Source organism: Platalea leucorodia (assembly GCF_965183815.1).
Source record: "Platalea leucorodia genome assembly, chromosome: 4".
NCBI lineage: Eukaryota > Metazoa > Chordata > Aves > Pelecaniformes > Threskiornithidae > Platalea > Platalea leucorodia.
Window position 1 is genome coordinate 71,349,206 of NC_138826.1, and position 24,696 is coordinate 71,373,901.

The 24,696-nt window shown below is 47.3% G+C and overlaps 1 protein-coding gene across 1 annotated transcript in view; it reads left to right on the forward strand.

Annotated features, from left to right (window-relative positions):
* Positions 1 to 24,696, forward strand: part of CACNA1I (calcium voltage-gated channel subunit alpha1 I) — a gene marked incomplete at both ends in the record, with an annotated part of 159,604 nt that overhangs the window by 129,111 nt on the left and 5,797 nt on the right. The window contains 18 exons of the mRNA XM_082309099.1: positions 1,530 to 1,732; positions 2,904 to 3,320; positions 4,267 to 4,367; positions 5,421 to 5,544; positions 6,332 to 6,400; positions 7,455 to 7,639; positions 7,977 to 8,103; positions 9,206 to 9,331; positions 9,817 to 9,906; positions 10,909 to 11,101; positions 12,190 to 12,341; positions 13,926 to 14,035; positions 14,644 to 14,777; positions 15,519 to 15,589; positions 19,348 to 19,426; positions 20,004 to 20,125; positions 20,876 to 21,214; positions 21,857 to 22,003. Of these exons, the coding sequence (XP_082165225.1) occupies positions 1,530 to 1,732; positions 2,904 to 3,320; positions 4,267 to 4,367; positions 5,421 to 5,544; positions 6,332 to 6,400; positions 7,455 to 7,639; positions 7,977 to 8,103; positions 9,206 to 9,331; positions 9,817 to 9,906; positions 10,909 to 11,101; positions 12,190 to 12,341; positions 13,926 to 14,035; positions 14,644 to 14,777; positions 15,519 to 15,589; positions 19,348 to 19,426; positions 20,004 to 20,125; positions 20,876 to 21,214; positions 21,857 to 22,003 (2,789 nt within the window). The remainder of the gene's footprint in view (positions 1 to 1,529; positions 1,733 to 2,903; positions 3,321 to 4,266; positions 4,368 to 5,420; positions 5,545 to 6,331; positions 6,401 to 7,454; positions 7,640 to 7,976; positions 8,104 to 9,205; positions 9,332 to 9,816; positions 9,907 to 10,908; positions 11,102 to 12,189; positions 12,342 to 13,925; positions 14,036 to 14,643; positions 14,778 to 15,518; positions 15,590 to 19,347; positions 19,427 to 20,003; positions 20,126 to 20,875; positions 21,215 to 21,856; positions 22,004 to 24,696) is intronic.

Consider the following 24,696-nt stretch of genomic DNA (forward strand, 5'->3'; position numbering starts at 1 on the left):
TCTGTAAGTGCCAACCATAAGGAGAGATTTCTGATGGTAGATGGCTCTTTAATTGAGCAGAAAAAAGCATAATGAGATTGTAAATGTTGGAAGCCAAAGCTAGACAAATTCAGACTGAAAAAAGCCACGTATTTTTAAGGAAAGATAATTAACTGTTGGAACAGTCTGCCTACAAACTACTGGGTAAGGTCTCCACCCCTTGAAGTTTTCCCTTGAGGACTGCAAGTCTTTCTACAAGAGGTACTATACTTCAGACTGGACTTGGTGGCAGGAAGCAGCAAGAGTAGCTTACTCCACAATGGATGGCGAGCCAGGAGCTGAGGGGAAGGCACAGCCAGGCAGGAGGGCAGGAACCACACTGACAAAGGCACAGTACTTGCACAAGGTGAGCAGAGCAGGTCTGCTGACACTAGCCAGGGTCAGCCAATGGTTCAATGATTGCCAGGCAAGTCCACTGTGGTGAGGCAGGTCTGAGGTCAAGCCAGAAAGTTCAGTCAGCAAGACAAGGTCAGGAACAGCAAGGTGCAAGGACAGGCACAAGCATACTCACTGCATAGACCAGACAAGGACCACAGGCACAGGTCTGAGCTTAAGTGCAGCTCCTGCAGCAAGGAGCAGTGCTCTAGTACTGTCTTGTCACAGCTCTTCCCTGCAGTTTAGCTGTTTTCACAGCAGTCTGATCCTGGGTTACATGGTTGCACCATATCAGAGCTTACCTTGAATGTAGGCAGCCAAACCCCTAGGAGGGCAGATGGGGAAGAGGTTACAGAGCCTGTTGGTGCACTCACTATGTACAGGTGTGGATATGTGACCTTCATTATGCAGTAGGTCAAACAAAAATGATTGTTCTAGTCCTTTCAGGCATTAAAATCTAGTACCCCATCCTCTCCATCCATCTTGACAAATGCCAGATGGTCATCCACAGCACCTAATATACCCCTCAAAGGTGTCCTGGATCTTCAAGGTCAATGATCAGTCATTTGAAGAGGCCCAGTGTAGTAGGATAGACTGGGATGAAGAGTATGATTGCAGGAATTTAAAGGTGACTCCAATATGTGGATAGTTGTGGGTCTTCCCACGTCTTTGTCTCTTCCTCAGTGTCTCAGCCTAACTGCTTTAAATAGCCAGTCTGACAGTAGGTGATATTTGTTCAGACCTGAAGATGCAGGTGTCTGTTCTTGGCATGCAGAAGCACACTCTCCTTCCCTTGCTGCCAGGGTTCGGCTTCTTGCTCTGCCTGTCAGCCTGAGTCTGCCTGACCAGCACTCTGCTCGTCTTTCTGGCCCCAAGGAGAGCTGCTGTCAATTTTGGGGACTGAGGAGACTACTTCAAAGTCTTCCCAGCTTGCACTGCTTTTGCCACAACACCCTAAATCAGAAGGAATCGATGTTGATTGATGATAAACAGCTAATAATCTGTTAGCTGCTGCTAACATGCTAAACAGCTTAGACATTGAAACAGTCACTGGATAGTGAGGAATCCATGTTCTTATTTTCTCTTTCTTCTTCTTTCTGCATCTTTCCACCCAGATCCCAAGCTCTGTGCAATTCCTGTGACACCTAATGGACACTTGGACCCATCCTTGCCCTCTTCCAACCCACCAGTGGCTGCTGGGGGGGTCACCAACTCTTCACGCAACTCCCTGCAGCCTGACCAGATTCGTGTTGCTGTTGGCTCCCGGAAGAGCAGTGTGATGTCCCTGGGGAGAATGACATATGACCAGCGGTCTTTGGTGAGTGAGTGAGTAGAAATGTGTGTCATACCCTTCTTTTGAAGTCCAAGCACTCTGTTGTCTTTCTGCCATCGTCTGGGGATTGCTGTGGAGGATTGCACTACTGCTGTAGGTTTCTAACACAAGCACATTGTCTGTCTTTAGCAAGCCAGGTCAGTTCACATTATTTATATAAACTTCCAGGTTATTGACATCTATTTCCATGTTATTGATCTATATTCCATTGAGTGTGGGATTCATCTCTTTTATATTCTTCCGGTGGGACAGGGAGAACACCAAGGAGACAATCTCCCTCGTAGAGCGACGCATGTTTTGTCCTCTTGCTATTTCCTTGTTTTCCTAGAGCACAGCACACAAAATGATTCCCTGAGTGAGTTAAGAGCATAGGATTATCTGGGTGATGCCTGAACTGTCAAGTCCCATAACAGATGGATTTTCTGGAAGCTTTTGTAACAATGAAGAGAGAAATCTTGACCTGGAGCTCCCCATAGCAGGTCCTGCTGCCCCTTAGCACTTCCCCAAGCACTGCTGGCTGTCCAGCCAATGCATCTCAGACTTGTCCACCTTGTAATATCAGTTTCTGGGCTTTCTACCCACTGACACATGCAGCTTTGGGGAGGGTGCATTGGTGCTCAAAGGGTTCATGCCCCTGCTATTTCTAAACAGGGAGAGCTGGCAGCCACGTACTACAGAAGTTGCTGGTGTGGTTGGACTAGACTGTAACCAACAAGCCTGTTTCATTTCTTCCTTTTACCAAGACTGTACTCAAAGATGGTGTGTCATATTATCTATCACCCGTACCCTTTACCCCAGGGCAGTGTAAAAAGCTGCCAATCAGATTTTTGGAGAGCTTTATTCTTGCTCTGTGCTGGTGTAAGTAACAACATCAGGCACCTGGCCTTTGGCTTTATTATTTACCTTCCCCATAAGTGCTTTGCACACAGATGGTGCTATAAAGTAATTACAGCCAACACCATTGCTAACTCATTATCAATTTATTGTCAGATTTACAGAGATTGCTGCTAAATTCCCACCATGTAACTTCCTCAACAGCTGAAAAATGGCAACCTCCTGGCTTAGGGGCCCAGGGAGAAGTCTGTGATCTCAAATAGGATCGCATGCTCCCTCCTTGTGCCCGGAGTCGCTGAGTCCCAGTCCTGCTCTCTTACAGTCCAGCTCCCGCAGTTCCCACTATGGTGCCTGGGGCCGCAGTGGGGCCTGGGGGAGCCGTCGCTCCAGCTGGAACAGCCTGGCCCGGGGACACAGCCTGAAGCACAAACCTCCCTCGGCCGAGCACGAATCTCTGCTGTCTGGGGAAAGGCACAGGGTGGCAGATGGGGAGCCGGATGGGACAGGAAGGGTGTTTCATCACCGCCGGACACTCTCCTTGGACAACAAAGGCTCCTGTGACCTGCTGGAGTTGGCCTCGGTCCCGTCTGGCCACAGAGTGACCCATAAGCTGGGAGCAGCATCTGGGGCCAGTGAGCATCAGGACTGCAATGGCAAAATGCCCAGTATTGCCAAGGAGATCTTCCCAAAGATGAACAACCGCAAGGAACGGGGAGAGGATGATGAAGAGATAGATTACGTGAGTACTTGGTGGAGGAAACCAGGGAACCACTGGGTTGCACTGCAGTGCTGTGGGAAACCCCAAATCCATCTTCAAGTTTCACTCTCCCTGCCACGTGGATGAGAGAGCTTACAAAGGTGCTTTAAGTACAGCTGGAGGACAACATTGAACGCAGATGGGACCTTCTAAGGCCCAGACAAGCTCAAACCACATTGTCAAGCTCCCTGCAAGGCAGTCGTATGGGTGGATGGTGGCAGGAAGGCAGATGTGAGGCATGTGTGTGGTCGTTTGGGGGCTATTATTTCAGAGCAGTGCAGCCAGTGATTTCTACAGGTTAGGAAAGGTCAGGTTGTGTGAGCAGCAAGAGCTTTGCATGGGGAACATCAGCAGATCAGAGCAGGAAGCATAGGCACAAGAGACAAAGCAAGTGAGTTTTGTGGTGCCAGCTTGGAAGACCGCAATGCCCAATCTGTGAGCAGATCAAAGGGTGGGAAAAAATGGAGGGGGGGTCAGTAAAAATTTGAACAAACATATATACTGTATAAAATTAAATCACCTCCGAGCCCAAGTGCCAACAGAATGCCTTCCTATCCTGGCCTCTCATTTAGCTGAGGTAGTGAGGAAACACTGTCCTCATGTAACAGAGCCACTCCAACAGCTCTGAGAAGGCATCACGGACAATGTCCTGCTCTAGAAAGGACACCAGCAGTTTTATTTGTAATGATCTGGGGAGGAAGCCAGATGCCAAGAGGTAAACAGGCCCTGGCAAAGAAGCTCTTACCTCCTTTTCAGTGTCTTGTTGCTCTTTGAGTCCATTTCCTCATTTGGGGGCTTAAAGAAAGGCAGGTGGTGCACCTGGGGAACAGCAGGTAGTGGTGTTTTGGGGTTGGGTGTGAAAGGAAGAGTGCCTCTCAGGCAAGTGGGAACGTAACCAGTGGCACTTGCTTCTGCTGCATTCCTCCAGAGCCTGTGCTTTCGCATCCAGAAGATGATGGAAGTCTATAAGCCAGACTGGTGTGAGTTACGGGAAGACTGGTCCATATATCTCTTCTCTCCACAAAACAGGTTTGTGCAGGTTTTGCCATGAGAGGGTTGAGAAGATGTGGCAGATTCTGTTGATGTACTGGCCACATACGCTGAGCTGCATGTCAGGTTGCAACTTTAAACTTACCAGCTGGGAATGTGTTTTGTCTCCTCCATCTCCCCTTTACAGCCAAACACCACTTCTCTTCCTTGATTCCGGACATGAAAGGAAGGATGAGAATCCTAAATAGCTATTGTGATTTTTCCCTCCCTTTGGAGCATCCCATTTTTCTTTTGTGTGATCATAAATATTTATAGCAAAGCAAGGCAGGGAATACTAACATTAACCCAAAAAGGAGAACGAATGTATTATTAACGACTCTATAATACTGATATTTCCTCCCCTGGTACCAGAACAGTCTCTCCACTTCATTTTCAGTCCCAGTACCAACTTATCAGCAGTCATATCACACCTTTTAGGCCAAAGTTAGAAGAATTCTTGCCTGAAAAAAAAGAAATTTGGGATAAATTCTTCCTGCTAAAAGGGTCTTCCCACCAGGAGAAAATATCCATGTACCTCAGCCAACAGTATTCTCACCCACGTGTATCACTCCTTGAAAAGAAGGGGGTTTCATTACAGGTCATGAGGGAGAGCTCTTTGCTCTGTGTGTCACCTATGCTAATGGGCACAGTGTCTTTCAGAGCAGACAGAAGTGTGGTCCCCATGACAGCCAACCTACCTGCCTCTCCTCAGCTTTCAGCATGTGGCCTCTTTGCCCTGGGGTGCTATAAAGTGTGAGTTTCGGAGGAAAACTGAAACTCAGCCACTTCTCTACAAGGCAAGAGAGGAGCACAGAGCCATAGTGGTTAGAAAACCACTCTGACACTGGGGCAATGGATCAGCTCCTTGCTCTGCTCCAGGCTCCTTGTGTGACCATGGGCCATCCCTGGGATATTGCCATGGCAAGGGACATCAGTGATAGGAAAGCTGCTACGTCAGAGCTCAGTTTTGGCCAGACCACTCAATTCTCTGTCCTCATAGCTCCTAACTTTGCTCTGCCCAAGGCACAGGTGCCTACTGGAACTCTCTTGCAGGTTTCGCCTTCTCTGCCAAACCATCATTGCTCATAAGCTCTTTGACTACGTTGTGCTGGCCTTCATCTTCCTGAACTGCATCACCATAGCCCTAGAGAGACCGCAGATTGAACACAGAAGCACGGTGAGCACCATTTCCTCTCACCTGCTTTTTAGCATGACCTCTGACAGAGGTTTGCAAGTGTTCCTGGCACTGGTATGACCTCTGGAAGAACTTCAGCATTAAACACCAGCTGTTCAAATGCCCAAGTATTAGTAATTCACATAGTGTGTGCTTCCCCTGCAGGGTCTTATAATGGGGCAACTCACTTTATAATACAGTAATCCTAGTTCTCCCCCTCTTGGAGAGTAAGAGTCCCCCAGACACCTGCAGTTAAGAGGTGACTGGCAAAAGGGACAGGGACTGGGAACTAAAAGACAGAAGTAACTTCCATTCTGTAGGAATGGCATGTCATCATTCATGTATGCTGCTTTTGAGCTATCTTGGAGATGGCAAGTGAAATTTCTGCATGTCTGCCTTAGCTGACCCCCAGACTCCACTGCATTTATACGCAATCCAGTGGCTGGTGCTCAGCAACCCTTCAGGAAGGAGTCCCAGGTCAGCGCAGCAGGTCAGGACTGAGCAGCACTGGCAGAACAGGGCAGAGAGTGCCTTGAAACCAGATTTGCAGGATATGTTGCCAATCCCATCCACTGTGCTCTTGCAGAGTTGTGTAGGATCCTGTCCCAACTGTGGCACAGGGCTATGCCAAGGTGTGTGAGCTAAAAGCTGCCCAGCACTGACCTTTGCCAAAGGCACCTCTCTTATTTCCCCAACTTTCAGATCAAGAAGTCAAGATATATTTAAGGCCTTTTTCTGTTTTGTTTTTGTTTGTGGTTTTTTTTGTTTTTGTTTTTTTTGTTTTTTCTAGGAGAGAATCTTTCTCACTGTGTCCAACTACATTTTCACAGCAATTTTTGTAGCCGAGATGACACTGAAGGTAAGTAACTGCAGAGATGAACAGCTCAGAGCCTTTTCCCAGTGTCAGGAACAACATGGTTCATGTTTGCTCAGCACCCTTCTCCATCTGTTCAGTGTGCCAGTCCTTCCCCCTACCTTGGTAGAGGCAGATACTGCCTGGGGTTGAGTCCCCTCTTGTAAGGCACGGAGGGGATGTTTATCTGAGGCTTTAAATCCAAAGGGATCTTAGTATCTGGGAGGAATAGCTGACCTCCAGGTATGGATTTTGTAATAATGTCAAATGTTCAAATATATTGGTATATTTTGCTATATGTAATATATATTTTGGTATGTGTAATATACTAAAAGGAAGTGAATGCTCTAGATTTTTTTTTTAATTATTGCTATTTTTATTATTTCTGTTCATCCCTTCCTCCTGGAGCAAGAATGGGGGAAATAACAATATTAATAACATGCTGTTAGTTGAGATAATTATTTAATAGGTGTCTAAGTACTTTATGACAACAGGGATATCTTGTTATTCCCCTCTTGTGATTGGGAAAGAGTCCCAAAACTGGGTAAAGACAGTCTCAAAACTCGGTGCCTGAACTTAAACCCCCTAGAATTCATACCTAAATTATGGCCATGATTTACAGGGTGTCCAGTGATGTCTGTAGCACCTGCTGGTGTTGAGAACTGCTGAGAATCAAACCACCCTCTTAGGAGCCAAAGTATGGGTTTGGGTGCCCAATTTTACCTCCCAGGTAATCTCTGGACTGGGAGACTTGCCCCAGGTCTGTGATATGACAGGGAAAGGTTTCCTCTGTGTTCCCTACAGTGTTCTGTTGCTCAGGGAGGCAGAGGAAAGGTGAGAAGACACCATGGCCCTGTTATTTCTGGAGTTATGTGCCACCATTTTCTCCCAAGATGTTTTCCTTCATAGCCTTCCAGGTGAAAGGAAAAGATGAGATGACACTTCAGTGTCATGTAGAGTTGATAACTGTCCCCATCCTCCCCCTCTCCCCACAGCTGCCCTCTACCCGGCAACATGGAGAGAAGCCATTTAACCCCCTCTCCTCTTTCCTCTCTTGCAGGTGGTCTCTCTAGGCCTGTATTTTGGGGATCAGGCTTATCTTCGCAGCAGCTGGAACATCTTGGATGGCTTCTTGGTCTTTGTGTCTCTCATTGACATTGTGGTCTCAGTGGCCTCTGCTGGTGGCGCCAAAATCCTGGGGGTGCTGCGAGTCCTCCGGCTGCTGCGCACCTTACGTCCCCTCCGGTCAGAGCCCCACCGAGCCCTGCTCAGCCCCCTCTTCTCACCAGGCCCCCCCAGGAAGGGTCCTAGAGTCAGATACTGCTGTGCTAGGCAAAGTGTGCTTTGACAAGCCATAAGCTACAGGGAGGGTCCCCTTAGCCGTATGGCTCTGGCCCTGGAGGTACCTTATCAGACAACCAACTCAAGGGACAGAAGAGACTTTTTGGTCACAGGAGAGTGATCCCAACTGATGGGTCACTGCACAGGGAGAGAAGGGGACTGCTGCTGCTGAAAATGCGTAGCTTAGGCCAAACATCCCTGCCCTATCCTTCTGTCATCCCTCCCCTTCCTTCCCTTCCAGAGTCATCAGCCGAGCCCCTGGCCTGAAGCTGGTGGTGGAGACGCTCATTTCTTCCCTCAAGCCCATAGGAAACATTGTCCTCATCTGCTGCGCTTTCTTCATCATCTTTGGCATCCTGGGTGTTCAGGTAGGTTGTTAAAGCTCATCAAACAGCCTCCGTGCCCCCACCCCTACCATGGGCACCTGTACCCCTAGGTGCTACAACAGACACAGGGAACCAAGCAGAGCAGCAGGGACAAGCAAGCCAGAAAGTTTTCTGCACCTGCCCTCCTCTATGAGCTGTCTCCCACCACAGCCTTTGGCAAGGACAGCCAGATGCTCAGCAAGTGCAGCTATTGCTGGATGTGCGAGACGGGAGTTAAGGCTCACACTAGGCAGGAGTTGGATCAGGGTTTGGGTCAGCGTTATAGGGAGAGCCCAGGGCTGGCATAGCACAGGGCTCGCTGGGCATGTCCTTGTCACACCACAAGGGCAAGCAGCTCAGCGCCTGCTTACACGAACCCTGCCTCCAGTCAGCTTTTTTTCTCCCCCTTGCTCTGAGCCCTAAATCCACCCACAACCTTCCTTTATTTTTTTATTTAATCCTCTTTATTTTCGGCTGTTGCATTGCAGAGGAGCAAGGGCGTGGGCGTTACTTCCATCTCAGGGAACGTGCTATACTTAGTCTGCTCCGATGCATCTGTACAAATGCACAATCCAGTATCTTCCATATGCGGAAAGGAGCCCTGGGCAGAAGAGCCACAGCAGTGCAGTGCAGCTTTGTGAAAAAAAGTATCTGAGAAGCAGGGGATGTTTTTTCTGGTTCTTTACCCTCAGATGAGAACTTCTTTTCCCTTTAGCTCTCTCAGTAACTGGGAAGCAGGGAGGGTAGATCGCTCTTGGGGACTGAAGAGAAGATTTTTTTTTTTTTTTGTTCTCCTTTTTGGCCAGTGGCTCTAATTGCACCCAGAAAGGCTGCCCTAAAGGCTGTCACGTGGTAAGGGCTTACAGTCACTGCTGGCCTGGGGCAATGGAGGAGGCTGCAAAGCCAGGTATGGGTTTACAAGGGTGGCCCTGGCTCCTTAGGTACGTTTAAGCATGTGCTCTATGTCGCATTAGTGGTCCTCCCTACCTGTCGTGCTCCACCTGGCTTGCAGCCCACCCGCCATCTCAGGAGCTTCTGCACATCCCAGGGAGCATGGGGGAACCCTGTGGGGAAAGGGGCTGATGGGGTAACTCCCCTCCTGCAGCTCTTCAAGGGCAAGTTCTACCACTGCCTGGGAGTCGACATCAGGAACATCACCAACCGGTCCGATTGTGTGGCTGCCAACTACAAATGGGTGCACCACAAGTATAACTTCGACAACCTGGGACAGGTGAGTGTACCCACAGATCCTGTCTCTGATGGGAACCCAGCACAGGGTTTGTCGTCTCCTATATATACTCCTCCCCGGGGCACAGATGCAGTGCCTGGAAAGCCCGATCCCTGGGCCAGGAGGGGCGGCTATTTGGCATTGGTATCCATGCAGAAGCTGTGTCACTAGTGGGTTGGTATCAGGATGATGCTTACAGGTTGAAGGGGAAAGAATATTGGTGGCAGCAGAGAGCTTGATTTTCTTTTTCCTCTTGCCACGAAGCATGTGTTCTTCACAACCTTTCTCCTCTGGTGGGTTTGGCTGCACACGGCTTCCTGTCCCCTCTCCCTCTCCTCCACGGGGGAAGGAGCAGGTTTTGATGTGTGCAGAGACACAGGCAGGAAGAGTATTTCAATGTTGTGTGTGTTAGAGTGTAAACCCACATTTTTTTTTCCCAGACTGCCAGATGCACCTGCTTCTTATCTGCTTTGCTTTGTATGTTGCAGGCTCTGATGTCCCTCTTTGTTCTGGCTTCCAAGGATGGCTGGGTCAACATTATGTATAATGGACTAGATGCTGTGGCTGTTGACCAGCAGGTACGAAGAATTCTGTGTGGAAGGACCTTTTTCACTTTCCTCGGGCTAGTAAGGCAGAAGCACACTTTAATGTCCTGCTTCATACACCTACCTCAAACCAAGAGCCCTTTCCAGGGCCCTTCTGAATCCTGTGCTCACCTATTTGCAAGGGGTCAGGGTCATGCCTGGTCCATGCAGGGAGGTGCAGCTGTGGCTGTGCAGTGAGTGTCTGTAGTAATTCTCACCCTCTACTCAGGTTGGATCTTACAGCAGGCCTTTATCTATTTGTAATGACAGAGCAACAATGCTATGTGCCTTTCTGGGCATGCTGGCTCCCTCCCGGCCCATAGATGGTTATTTTAATACCCTGTAAATTAGGGACTGTTGAGCTGCTGCCCACTGCATCCCTATTCCTCTACTGCTAAGGCAATGACCTTGATAGCGTCCAGTGTAGGTACTTGCCATGGGATGCAGTACCACAGGCTTGAACCTTGGGGATGATGCTCCATTTACCTCTGAACCTCTGCACAGGGTGCACCACTGTTGGCTTTGTAGGCTTTTTGTCAGGACACCTACTCAGAGTCAGGGCCTCCTTTCTCTCCAAGCCTGAATAACATTTCTATTCTGGTCTCATTGCTGTTTTGGTGGTGTATGGATATGTGGTCTCTACTTGCCCTTCAGCCAAAGGTGTTCCCGGTGCCTGGACCAGCCATTTTGCCACATACTGGTGTTGTACTCAACCTGTGGCTGGGGTTGTGCCTGAATTGCGGGTGACTCTGTGCAGGCAGGCCCTTGCCCTTGACTCCCACCAGCTCCATCAATTGCCAGCTAGTGCCAAAATCCAGTCAGCCAATTACAAACTGCCTTGCCTGTAGCCCCAGCTCTTCCCAGCCCACTGCCCTAATTTCCATAACCCTTCCCCACCTTCCCAGCAGCCAACAACTATGGCAGGTCCCACCCCCATCATTTCCATATCACCAGCATCCAACCAATTGACCGCCTCTGTTCTCCCCCCTCCTCCAGCCTGTGACCAACAACAACCCCTGGATGCTCCTCTACTTCATCTCCTTCCTCCTCATTGTCAGCTTCTTTGTGCTCAACATGTTCGTGGGGGTGGTGGTGGAGAACTTCCACAAGTGTCGGCAGCACCAGGAGGCTGAGGAGGCGCGCCGGCGGGAGGAGAAACGCCTGCGCCGCCTGGAGAAGAAGCGAAGGAGTAAGGCACAGCCTAAGTGTTTGGTCGGTTCGTAGGCCAAGGTTTTCTGAGAAAAACCTTCTCCTCTTCTTTTTCTTTCCCGACGGCCTGGTCTCTGAAATGCATCGCTTGTGGCCACGCTCTCAGCCTTCCTCCCCACGCCACTGCTGTGTCACTACGCACCTCACCGGGGCGGTCTGGGGAAGAAGGGTGGCTGACAAGGTCTGCTGGGACTCTGGGGAAGTGGCTGGGGTTTTAGCACCATGCCCCTTGGGAGATAATGTGTACCAAAAATACCCCTGTGCACACGCTGGTGTGCACTCTCAAGACAGGATGTGCACGCATCAGTACAACTCCTGGGCTTGGGATAGTCCCACCTGGGCTTCCTGCAACCCAGCTGGTGTTTGGGGAAGACCTGGAAAGACCATCCTTTGTGTTTAAACCCAAATTTAAAGAAGAGGGAGGGGGAAAAAAGAGGAAGACCCCTGTGTTTTGTTCCTGGCTCTTTCCATCAGTGTTGCAGTGTCACTCTTTGGGGTCCCAGACCCTCTGTGGTGAAGCAAGCCCTCTTCCTGGTGTTTCTGTCCTCTTCTGTGTTACCTTTAGACAAAAATTGCAAAAGCATACTTGCCCCTGGAAATCATCCCTACTACCCCAGACTGATGGTTTTCTTCCATTCACAGCCTGTGGGCATGCTTTCCCTTCCTCTGCTCCAGTTTTTCCTCTCTGTCCTGTGACACCCTGGGGCCTCTCCTGGAACCATCTGCTCCCTTTTATCATTTGTGATCTTAATTTGTCGAGGCATGAAATGCTGATTTAGCACCATTTCCACAAACATAGACTAACAAATTTTCGTTCTAGCATTCCTTTTCTTTTTTCTACTTACTTTTTCCCCCACTTTCCTCTTTCTTGCAATTTTTCCCTCCATTCTATGTCCCCTATCTTTTACCTATCCTCTTCTGTTCTTTCTCTCTCCCACCTTCATTTCCTTTTCTTTCAACACCTATCACACCACTCTTATGCTTGCTCCCTCCTCAGTGTTTCTTACCCATTTCTCTCTTTCTTCCAATTTCTTCCTAACTCTGCCCATCTCCCTCTTTCCACTGAAGAGGCGCAGCGTTTGCCGTACTATGCTACCTACTGCCCCATACGCCTCCTTATTCATTCGGTCTGCACCAGCCACTATCTGGACATCTTCATCACTTTCATCATCTGCCTCAACGTGGTCACTATGTCCCTGGAGCACTACAACCAGCCTGTGGTGAGTGAGATCATGAAGACAAGCCCTGCCTCTAGTCATTATGTTACTTTGCTGCAGCTCTCTGATGACCACTGCCCACCAGCATAGGTAGGACACTTGAGTGTCTCTTAAAAATACTGTTGAAGTGTTGCAAGAGGTAATGTAGTAGGCAAAGTTATGTGAGGAGTTTTGTATGTATCCAGAAAGGTAGCCTCTACTCAAACACTTGTTATCCATTAAAATCAATAGAGAGAAGGCATCTAAACAAGAGTTGGGTCCCTAGAAACCATGGTGCAATTAAGTCTCTGTGCTTTATATTATTAAGTGGATATGTGTGTCACCCAAATTTAGCTGCCTGGTCTGCTTTGTATGTTCCCCTGGATCCTAACAGGAGGGGTGGAGAAAGCAGCAGTGTCATGGGAGCTTCAGGCTTTGCATCAGATTTCCAAATGTCAGTCTAATTGCCCTGCCATACGGCCTGCGCTGAGAGGACTAGAGTGGCTGGTTGTGTATCATGGGATGGGACATTTACCGAGCCACTTTTTTTCTGTAAGAGAAGTAGGGCCAAAGCACTGAGCAGAGCCTCTTTCAGCTGCAGGGGGTGATTCCCAGTAAAGGGCTTTGAAGGCCAAATAAGTTTTATACTTTGGTTGGGGAAGACCATGTACCTCTCAATGTTCCTGGCAAAGTTCTAGATGCCTTTGACGGAAAAAATGTATGCTGTGCATACCAAAGGAGCTTTCTGCCTCTATGTGTAGACAAAGCATTTATCAGGACATCTGCCCAGTGGCATTTCAGTTTTCTCTTCAGGAGACCCTTGGTTTAGGTGACAGCTCTGGTGTCTGAGCAGATGCTGTCCAAGGTAGCTCAGGAACTGAATTTGTCTGTCCTCATTCAAATCCATTGCCAGGCTCCTCTATTTCTTGCCCATCTTGCCCAACTGCCCAGTTTTTATCTTGCCCTTGATGGTGCTCAGTTTTACTCTGCAGGAACTCTCAGCCTTTATCTGTTGTCATCCTCACGTCAGGCATTTGTTCCTGAACAAGTCACTCCTCTTCCTCACTCCTCAGCTCCTTCCCCTGGAATGCAGGTCCAGCCATGCCAGCCTGCTGTCCAGCTCTGCTAAAGAATCTTGCAAAAGTGCTTCAAACTATTCCAGTACAAAATGCCACCAAATGCTTCTCACTGCTTACACTGGTCCTCGGTGGTGGAGAACAGGCAACACATAAAAGAATCAAAAGCCCAACAGCTAGGAGATAAGACATATGCCTGCCCCAAACCAAGGCACAGAAAGGTTTCCTCCTATCAGAGATGACATGTATCCACAACTGGATTAACCTTTATGTCTCACTCATGGTTGATAGCTATGCCAGTGCCATTAACATGGTGCCATCCAGGTGGCAGGGGCTACTGGCAGAAGAGGAGGCTGATGGTACTTGGTGGTACTTGCCCTTAGTAAGCAGTCTCCACAATCAGGTACATAGGAATCATGGGGCAGCTTCCCCACCTCCCAGTGAATTCCTGGCACTCAGGAGAGTCCCCCAGCAGGTTATGTGCTTGATGTTGCTTTTGCCTCAATTCTTTACCCTCTCTTTCTGCTGGCAGTCCCTGGAGACCGCCCTCAAGTACTGCAACTACCTGTTCACCACCGTCTTTGTGTTGGAGGCAGTCCTCAAGCTGGTGGCATTTGGTCTGCGGCGATTCTTCAAAGATAGGTGAGCAGAGGGTTATGTCAACTGTGGCTGTGGGACAACTGGCTTTTGGGGTGAAGGTTTTGAGGATGGATCCCTGTCTGGAGTGTGAGGTGGTAGCAGAGTGCCCTGACTGCCTCCCAGTCCTGCACAACATGGACCTAGCCTCAGCCCGCATGAGCTGCAATGCCTAGGCAATAGTAAGAGTTGTCCAAAACCTGTCTCTTGGTTGGCATCTGCTGGTTAGGCTGGAAAGCTAAGGAGGTGGGGTTAGAGAACGCCATTTTTTTTTCTGCCCTTGGGGCAAACTGGGAGCATGCTGAAGCAGAACACATATAACGAAGCTGATTCGAGGTAGTAAGGCCATAAAAAGCTGAGCCCATTACTCAAAGCACAGCACCATAGTAACACAGCTCCATGCTTTCAGATCAGGCTGGCTTGCCTCTGGCTGCTCAGGGTGTGTGCAAAGTGAATCTCTGTTTGTCTGCAAAAGCCCATATAGGCTGACTCAGAGTGGGGCCTTGAATTCATACATAAAGAAATAGGTTAAAGTGGAGACAATTCACTTTCTTTTTCAGGGAAATGGAAAAACTCCATATCTTCCTTTATTCTCTTCAATTTTTCTTCTTAAGGTGGAACCAGTTAGATCTGGCCATTGTGCTGCTCTCTGTCATGGGCATCACGTTGGAAGAGATTGAAATCAATGCTGCTCTCCCAATTAACCCCACTATCATCCGGATCATGAGGGTGCTGCGCATCGCCCGGGGTGAGACACTGGCCAGAGGCAGTGGTGTAGGTGGCCATGGAGTGGGACTTGGTGCCATGACTCATTGAGCAGTGGCTGTAGAGTCATGGACTCCCCCTGTCCTTAGCCCTGGGAAGGAGGCAGGGGGATGTGACAGAGGACAGACTAGAGGCTAAGGCTTTCTGGTTTCCTTAAGCCAGGCATTTAGATGCAGCGGTTTTAACAGGAGGTGAAGGACCAGGAGGGTGAGCAGATCATGGAAGAGATGAACTTTTCCTGTCATTCGTTTATGGGACAAGTATGGCAGTGGTGTTCAGAGAAGTGGTCACCAAGCAGGTTGAAGTCTGCACAAGGAGGGGACTGAATCTTCCTGGTGGTGGCCAAGATGTGCTAAGTTGCCTTAACAGATGGTGGCTGGAGGAAGAGAAAGTGATGGAATGAAAAATCAGAGCAGAGGGAGAATTGTGATACACAATGCTGGGAGAAAAAGGGTTCTTGACCAGACTGTCTGGGTGAAGCAGAACAGGCCTGATAGGCACGGGTGGCAGAAACAGAGTATTTAGAAGGAAATGCACTGGAGAAGGAACTACCAGTCAAAAGAAGTGAGCAAAGAGAGAAGGGGGCCAATGGGGACAATAGAATTTTTCTAGGGCAAGGGGAGACAGGACATCTGTCTTGTGCTACTGCCATTAGTAAGTCACACAAAGGATGGACCTTCTGAGCTCAGTCTGAGTGACACTTCTCTTGTGCTTGTTTTGACAGTTCTGAAGCTACTGAAGATGGCCACAGGAATGCGAGCACTGCTGGATACAGTTGTTCAAGCCCTGCCACAGGTAAAACAGACCAGCTGCCCCAAAGACTCTCCTTTTATCATAGAATCATGGAATAGTTTGGGTTGGAAGGGACCTTTAAAGGTCATCTAGTCCAACTCCCCTGCCATGCACCCTTTTTTCTGAAGGGTTGATTCTTGTGGTGTCTCAGAGGTGTGTTGAGCAGGCAACTGCCTGAAGGTGATGTCCAAGCTTTCATGTCAGTCATGGGGGTACAGCTCTCAGATAAGTGTTGTTCAGTTTATCATGCCAATCACGGAGGGTACAGTTCACCTCATGTCTCTGTTCTCTATTGGGTGAATGAAATAAGGCTTGATTCCTGGATAAGGGCAGATTTCTTCCCATCATGTCTAGCTAGTGTCTACCACTTGCGGCTAGTCCCCAGCTCCTCTCTCCCCTCTCCATAAGAAGGGGAGAGTGACTGGCAGCCATTTCAGGAGGAAAGGAGGTCTTTACGTCTCTGCCTCTCTCACCCTTCCCCACATGCACCCCCTTTTCCCCTCCTCTCTTTCATTCACGCTACTGTCACTCCTTTTCTTAGCCAGTGCCTCCCCCTTCCTGCTTTCTTTTCTTCCTTTCTCCTCCTGGATCCCTTTGTGTTTCTGAGCCTCTCATGTATGAGAAGCAGTGACGCGCTCTGTTGTGGCTCACACAGACGGCAGTTAAGTGTCTACTGCAAGACAGCTAGACAGAAGGATTTCATGAGCTGTGAGCGGCAGCTGTTCCTGAATGAGATGCTGACATGGTGCTTTACACAGGCTTCAAGGCCACTGTGAGGATCCTCCGTGATGGATGAGCAACAAGGGAGACTGGTCCCCTTCCTTTTGGATCCTCTAGAGAGAATTGTTAAGCAAGGAGTAATGGCATCAAGTGGTTCTACTGATCATACATCAGACCATTCCCCTGGCAGGCCCCAAGCAGGCAGCTGTCTTGCATGATATCAAAAGGCATGGGCATTTGTCAGTTGATTTATCAGCTAATATGCCAGTCTCAGTGAGTGATGCAGAGCTGAGAATCAATCTGAAAACAGCATGAGTAGCTACCCAAGGAGTTTACTTCTGATGTTGGTGACAATAAATGTCAATCTGAATTAGAGGAATCTCATGGCACAGAAGCGAGGGGGAAACAGTTTGATCTTTCCTGGATCCTGTGCTCTGTCTAATCTCTCATGCTTTTCATTATACAAGAATAATTTGTGTTTTTGTCTAATAATAATAATATAATTCATATATAGGATATATAATAATATTATCATCCAGGATAGTTGGGGGCTGAGATACAATGGACAATGGAAAGAACAGGAGATTAAGGGTGTTCTTACAGCAGGTAGCTTTGGGTCAGTAACGTTTATTAGTTCTGGCTCTGCTGCCCCAGGCTGGCTCAGTGCAGCTTCTTTGCACCTTGCTCTTTTCCATTGCAGGAGCTACAACAGCTGATTTGCTCAGGCAAGGATCTGGAATGGAGCAGGTGTCCAGATCCAGCATCTACATGTCTGTGGCATGTTTATTCTGCAACCCAGATAAATGCAACACACAGATATTAAGAGCTAGCTGAAGCAGTATCCAGAAGCTGTCAGAGGACTCTGCAGTGTATTTGTACTTAAATGGTGACACTCAACTTCTACCCCCAAAATATAAAGAATAAATAGGAGAGGAGGAAATGGTCATATCCCTGTCATGTAGATGGAGAAACTGAGTCATCAGGCAGTGAAGTGTTTTGCTCAGGATAGCAAAAGGCACAGCTGGGACCGCAGTTCAAGCTTCTGAGCCCTGCTGTCTGGTCCTAGCCACAAACCACAAGCATATTCTTCCATACTCTATAAATTCTGGCTTTTCTCTCTCACATTCACCTACAGCTCCTTTGCTATCCAAGATGATAAGTCAGGTCTTTTGGAGGTCATTAATATCTGCCACAAAACCCTCACAAGCAAATGTCTAAAGGTCTGGTCTCTAGATATTTCCTGGAAGGTAGTACCAAGTAGTGCTTAATCCTTGCAGCATCAAAGCCTATGATCAATTCACTTCCTATTGATTGGCTTTTGCTTGCTTCTGTAACAGGTTGGCTTCATTTAATAGTTATATAACAGAGGGATCAAAAATCACTCCATAGTTAAAGTTGTGTAAAAATCTGCACTTAAAGCAGGGCTAAAATCCCCCAGTTTCACTGTTAAAAGATTGAATTTAGTCTCCATATTTTATACACTGAGTCTTCAGGGGACAATTGAATTATCTGTAATATTATTCTCCAAGATTTATTGGCTTTGCCAAAAGAAGCAGTTTAAAATAAGCTGTCCTTTCCCTTGTGCTTTTTCCTCCTCTCGACCTTTCTTTTTATGTTCCTAGAGCACAGACTCACATCAGGGATATTGGCTTGCTAATGGCATATAAGGCATCTCCAGTTGTCCTGTTTCAATTCCCTTCCTGTCTTTGTTATACTGCAACAATTCTTAATAGTGAATAGAGCTTTAATTTTAAAGGGCCCTTTGGAAATTTAGCTCTTAGCTAAGTTTTATTAACTTCTTTTTCTTAATGCCCTGTAGACACAGACCCAGAGGGGTGTGTGTGTGTTCAGAGCATTTACAATGGTGTCCAATTTAGTCATCAGAAATAATTCATTCCACTGAGTATGTAGCGAGCCAGGACCTGGCAGCCCAGGGGACTGGGTGGGCTGAATCATTCATTTCTCTCCTGAATTTGGATGGCACAGCAGTTGCCTGAAGTGGATGATCCTAACAAAGGCCCGGTGGCCATATGCATTCAGACCAAACACTGTCTGTTTTTTCAAAAACACCCATATACCAGTTAGGTCCTTAATTTTTCCCTGCCTTCTCTTGCTCCACCGACAGTGTGCTAACCGTTACTGTCATTTTTTGTTACTGTTCAGCCTATCTCTTCTGAAACCCTTTCCTGCTCGTTACATATAACCCAGCTGCCCCACATGCTGGGAGGCAGGAGACTGAGAGGTAAGCAGTGATTTGGGAGAGTGAGGACTTGGGGGCAGTGCCATGTTACTGGTAGCACTGCTGCCTTTGTGCACCATGAAGGAGCAATCCTTGCATTGGGGCATTTCCAAACAGCAACTGCTGGAGGCCCAGAAATTGGGCTTTGACCTATTATTCACGAGATGCAAAGGAAGCTCTACTTCTCCTCTTGGTTCCTTCATGGTCTCCTTTTCTCTCTTCTCCTTTCCACACATTTCAAGAGGGTCTCTTTACCCTTTTTCCTTCCCACCTGCCTATCTACTGTAACCTCTACATGTGGCTGGTGCTTTACCCCACCGTGCTCTGCCTGGTTCATGGCAGGAGCTGGTGTACCTGTGTCCCTGTCTTTTTTTGAGCACTGCTATTGCACTCTTCACATGAGCATAACTTCAAGGGATTTAGGCAGTATGGTGGGGCATGTAGCACTGCAGGACATGTCTCTATGCTGTAATCCATAGCTTGTCCTTCACCCAGCCAAACTGGCTTCACCTTCTGCGCCCCTGCTCCCATGTGCTTGTCTTCACCTGGCCCAGAAACTGCACACTTCAGTCAGCCCTGGCCACAGCTTGTGCTGGAGTGGAGGCAACTGGGAAAAGAGCATCCTTCAAGTCCAGTTGCAAACAGTGCCATCACTGGTGATTTTCCAAGTGATGAGAAATTGTTTGGTTGAATTTGTACATTGGGAATTTGCTACTGTTCTCTTCAGGCTTGGAAAGACAGAAACACTTGCCAGTACAGATGAAAGACTTTGGGGTAGGCTGACCATGCTGTTTGCTTTCAGGTGGGAAACCTCGGACTGCTTTTCATGCTCCTCTTTTTCATCTATGCTGCTCTAGGAGTGGAGCTCTTTGGAAAACTGGGTAAGTCTCAAGCAGACCATGCTCCAGTGTGAGATACAGACCTGCTGGGAAGCTGAGGTTTCTCAAAATCAGTACTCATTCAATAAAGGGACTGAATTACTTGGTGGCCTTTATTCTCCCTTACGCGTAATTGATATAAGAGGAATTTCCCTCTAAATTGTTATTGTCCTACAGCCTAACAAAATAAAAGCAGTGTCTGGTTTCTCTTTCATTCTTAAACTTTTGCTTTTTCTGCACTGCCTACCTTGATATCGCCTTCAAGATTACAGGAAAAACTCAGGGAAGGCTTATTTATATCTCTTGCCATGGAATATTGACCAACAAGAAAGGCAGCACAATGACATGTTGGGAGGATCCCCCTAAGTAACTGAGTTACGCTGCCTGATATGCTGGGGCTGGGCCATCAGGAATTTTTCTGTATTCGTGGGCAACAGTCAACTGTTGGGCAGGGTGCAGAAGCCATTACCAGAGGTCTCCAGGCTGTGAGAAGCCTGAAGTCCCCTTCCCCAGTTCCTGCTGTTGATCTCAGGGCTGGCAGTGTGTCCTCTGCTGATAGCTGCCATCCCCTTCCTTTCAGTATGTAATGATGAGAACCCCTGCGAGGGCATGAGCCGCCACGCCACCTTTGAGAACTTCGGGATGGCCTTCCTCACACTTTTCCAGGTGTCCACAGGTGACAACTGGAATGGGATCATGAAGGTAACTGGATGTCAGAGGTGTGGATGTCCTTATTGTGGGGAAGGAGAAATTCTGATGTGTGCTCTGTTCAGCAGTGCTTGGGCTAGAAAAGGGAAGGAGCGCAGGAGCTGAGTTGCTAGATAAGGTCCCTGCTTGGGCCAGAATCTCCTTCCCCACCATGGTAACTCAGACCTTGGGCTCATCTAGTCCTACAGACATCTGGCTGAGAAAAGTGCAAATTGTCCTTGGGAGGAACAAGAAGACTGTCTAGGCTAAGAGGGAATATCCACTGTCGTAAGGCCTGTTATCAAAGCTGAATATAGGTGCGTTGGACATGGCATCCATCTGCAGAACTACCAGGCCAATCAAAAATAAATATTTCCTTCAAAGGAGAGGGAGAGAGGAAAGTTCTTTGAACATATATGGTGCTTTTGAGTCTGGATGGGAGAAGGCAGTATCAAACTGCTCAGTTTTGTTCTAGCTCACATGTACGTGGCTACAGTGGGCGGCAACGTGATGGTCTGGAAGTAGTTTACTCTGTACACCTTTAGACATACTTGCTCTGAAGCAAAAAGCACACGATCAGATAGTGTCCCTGATTCTTTGAGAACCTCATGATCCCAGAGGGTGTGGGGTGATAGAAGCGTTTGCCCTGTTCTTTCCATTGGCATCAGTGGGTTTTGGCAGAAAGAGCAGCCAAGCTTGTATTCTTACTTTAGTCCTTCCTTCCTTCCTTCCATCATTCCCTCTCAAACCCAACTTCCCCTCAAGGATACCTTGCGTGACTGCAGCCACGATGACCGGAGCTGCCTCAGCAACCTGCAGTTCATCTCCCCACTGTACTTTGTCAGCTTTGTGCTCACAGCCCAGTTTGTCCTCATCAATGTGGTGGTAGCTGTGCTCATGAAACATCTTGACGACAGCAACAAGGAGGCCCAGGAGGATGCGGAGATGGATGCTGAGATTGAGCTGGAAATTGCACATGGGCTGTGCTCCCGCAAGTCAGGCTCCCCAAATTCAGGACAGGGAAAAGGAGCAGGAACAGGAGAAGGCAGTGGGAGAACAGATCCTGAAGGACGTCTGTGCATGAGATGTTACTCTCCAGCACAGGTAAGTACACCTTTGAGCTTACCAACCAGACTGCAGCAAGTAGCTGTGGGGAGAAGCTGGGCAGCCTAGATGACAGAGGGCTTAGCTGTAGCAGATAGACTCTTCCACCTCAGGGTGAGAGGTTTGCTTTCAGTGGTAGGCTTTTGAGTTGGTAGCATCGTGTGGGGACAAGGCTGTGATAGCAGTGGGTCCTGTTCATTGTCATCATGGTGTAGGAACCTGAGGGCCAGCAGAGGAGGGATGGAGCAGATCAGCTAAAGGTGTGTTAGGAGCAAATTTGAGAGTAGAGCTCAGAAGAACAGAGCAGGGGAAATGGCAAATCAAGAGTGAGACACTCTAGCAGAGCTGGAAGGGAGGTGTGAGCAGTGCTGTGGTGCACTGACAGTGAGTGAAGACAGTCCCTTCTTTTTTTTTTTTTTTTTTTTTTTTTTTTTTTTTTTTGCATTGAACTCTGGCACCTTTACACACCCTAAGGAGCAAATGCTTCCCCAGTGACCCTGTGCAGGTACCTGCAGAACAAAGTGCTGCTCCAGATGAGTCAGGGTGGAAAACCCAGCCCCAAATTCACATGAAACTTTGAAGCAAAAAACTCGGCATTCTTAAAATGATCTCTCCCATCCTCCCCCCTTTCTTGTCCCCTAGGAGAACTTATGGCTGGACAGTGTCTCTTTAATTATTAAGGACTCCTTCGACGGGGAGTTAATGATCATCGATAACCTATCGGGCTCCGTCTTCCATCATTACTCCTCGCCGGCCATGTGCGAGAAGTGTAACCATGACAAGCAAGAGGTAACCCGCGTACGAGGATGCGTGAGGGGACTTTCCCCCCCAAGACTTGCACACCCACACCCACATGCCTGCAGGTTGTCCGATGTGTGCTCCTGGCTGTAGGTTGTGTAGACAGAGAGCTTGTTGACCTGTGTTTGTCATCTGTCATGCTTTGCTGATACTGCCTCTAGTGCAGGCCTGCCCTTCTTAGCCACAGGGCACGTTTGAAGTGGTGGAAAGGTGAGATGTGCCAGGACGTAGGTCAGGAGGGACTGAATGAGTTGTAGAGAAATTACTATGAAGGCGTCCTGGCAGCTCTTGTGTTCAGTTCTGCAAGAAAAGCAGAGGTTCAAGCTTATGTTGTATGGAGGACTCAAAGGATCTCAGCCCAGTGACAGCACTCAGGGACAATTCAGTGGGAGATTTAAGCATGTGTTTTGTTTTCATTTTAAGTGTGTGCTTGCTTATTCCCTGTTGAGGTCGATGAATTAAGCACATGCTTAAATGCCTTGTTGAACAGAGTCACCGCCTGTGAGCAAGGATTGGTTTGTGGTGAAAAACAGCTAATTAGTTTGAGCAAAAACTAAATAAAAATGGGCCCACTGAGAAAGTTTGAGAGTCTCTTTTCTGATGTAGAACCTGTTAGCTGACAAATGGGTTGTTGCTAAGAGCAGGACACTAAATGGCTTAGGCTTGTGCTCCTAAAGCTGGTAGATGCTTTGGAAGACTACTTCCTAAGCAAACAGTCTTTTCATGTTGTGAAACATCAGGAGCAAAGTAGCCTGGGAGAAGTTAGGTGAGTAGCAGAATTAATTTTGTTTCTGAAATCATGTTATTGTATTTAAGTGCTACAATCATGGTCAGACTTGTGACAGTAGCTTGGCTCGTTTGTCAGGACATCAGTGGCAATCTTCACTATCTCCTTCCCCATAACTAACTTGATATGTTGCTATTGCTTATAAAGAAACCCAGAAACTTGGGAAGAGAGTTCTCATTGGCAGAACGCTCTATCCATGTTTGAAGAAAACAATATTATGTTTGGTTTCAGATGCCTAGTTCTGATGCTCTAATTTTTTTTCAGCCTGTCAGCTATCTGCTTGTCCCCATAGCTTCCCTTTGAAAGTATCAAAATACAAACATTGCTGTAGTTGATCAGTATTGCAACACTTCACAAATGGATGCTGCATTAATGCAGTCAAATAACTAGTTTTCAGTTAACTGTGATTTCTACTGCTTTACATAAGTCCTTATATTCAGCAGTTGGTGCTCAGCCTTCTTAGAAAATCAGGTCTTCTAAGGCATTCCAGAATGATTACCCCGAAATTAAGTCATTTGCAGCTAGTTTGCTGCATTTGAAAACCTTCCAGATAGTCTTCAGTATCCTGCCTAGGAAGGAAGACAACAACAACAGATTTTCTTGCCTTTCCAACAAGGAAACTAGACAGCCACAGCAAGGAGTTTAACAGAATAATCACAATCAAAGAATTATTCTTAGATCATATTCTCTAATGGTTGTTATGGAGCCATAAATTATTTTTCAAAATTGATATTTCAATACATCTAAAATGTGGAATTGAAAAGAAATTGTCTATATTTGCAGGAATAACTTTAGTAGTAAAATGTAGATATTTTATTTCTGATTATATGAATCAAAACTACAGCTCAGGATTTTAAATCATGGTTGATCATGACCTTCTCATATTTCATAGTATAAAAACATTGAGGAAATTCCAACAGGAAATCACTACATGGAGTCACAGCTAGGATTGTCCCAGCACTAACACCAGGAATGCACATAGTCATTAGTAAATTAGAGTGTACTCTGGTACATCAGCATATCCAAATGTGCATTGTACGCACAGACAGAATTGTACTATCTCAGAAGCAATTGACAGCAAGTTATAGAGGAAAAACAGTTTTTATCTAGTCCCATTCAATACATGTGTGTTCGAACAAAATAGTATGCTTGCTGCCCACCAAATCACCCTTAACTCTGCCCTTGTGACAAAAATCACATATTAGCCAAAAATGTTCACTCCCATTTTGTTTGTAGTTTAATCTGTCAAGATGCTGAGCACAGTGGATGGACACAACACTTAAACATATGCTCAAAGTTATTAATATGTGCTAAGCTTTTTGTTCCATTGAGCAGAAGTGCTCAGTGTCTTTCCCAGTTAAGCTTCTGGCATCTTATTTTCAAACCAACTACTTGTACAATTAAGGATTTTTTGTAATCATGGCTCTGTTCTTAAAGATATGTTATATCTGCAACTAGTTATATTCTAGGCGATAAGTGTGTATGGTTCAGTGTCTCGGGTTGATGTCCCTGGCAGTTTTTATGGATTGTGCTCCTAGTGAAGAGCCCTTTCTCCCCCCACTGCAATTTTTAAATTTTTTTTGTTCCTTATCTTTAGTCAGAAGATTTTTAAATATTCTGCAGTAATGGAAGCTATAAGAACAAAACATCTTTTTTTCATACCGCTAACCTCTTCTCTTGTCATTGCTATCCTTTCACTTTTGGGCTGGTTGACAGTTAGACATCTGTGTATTGGTGGCTGATAGTGTGTTTAGCCAGGGGCAGGAGCTTGCCAGTGAGCAGCAGTGAACCGCGTTTCCACACATGCAGCTTATCTATTCATGACTTTGTTGATTATGTTTATTGTGTAGATCCCAGGGTGGCCAGAATTTGTGAGCAAGCGGTTCAGTGAAGAACA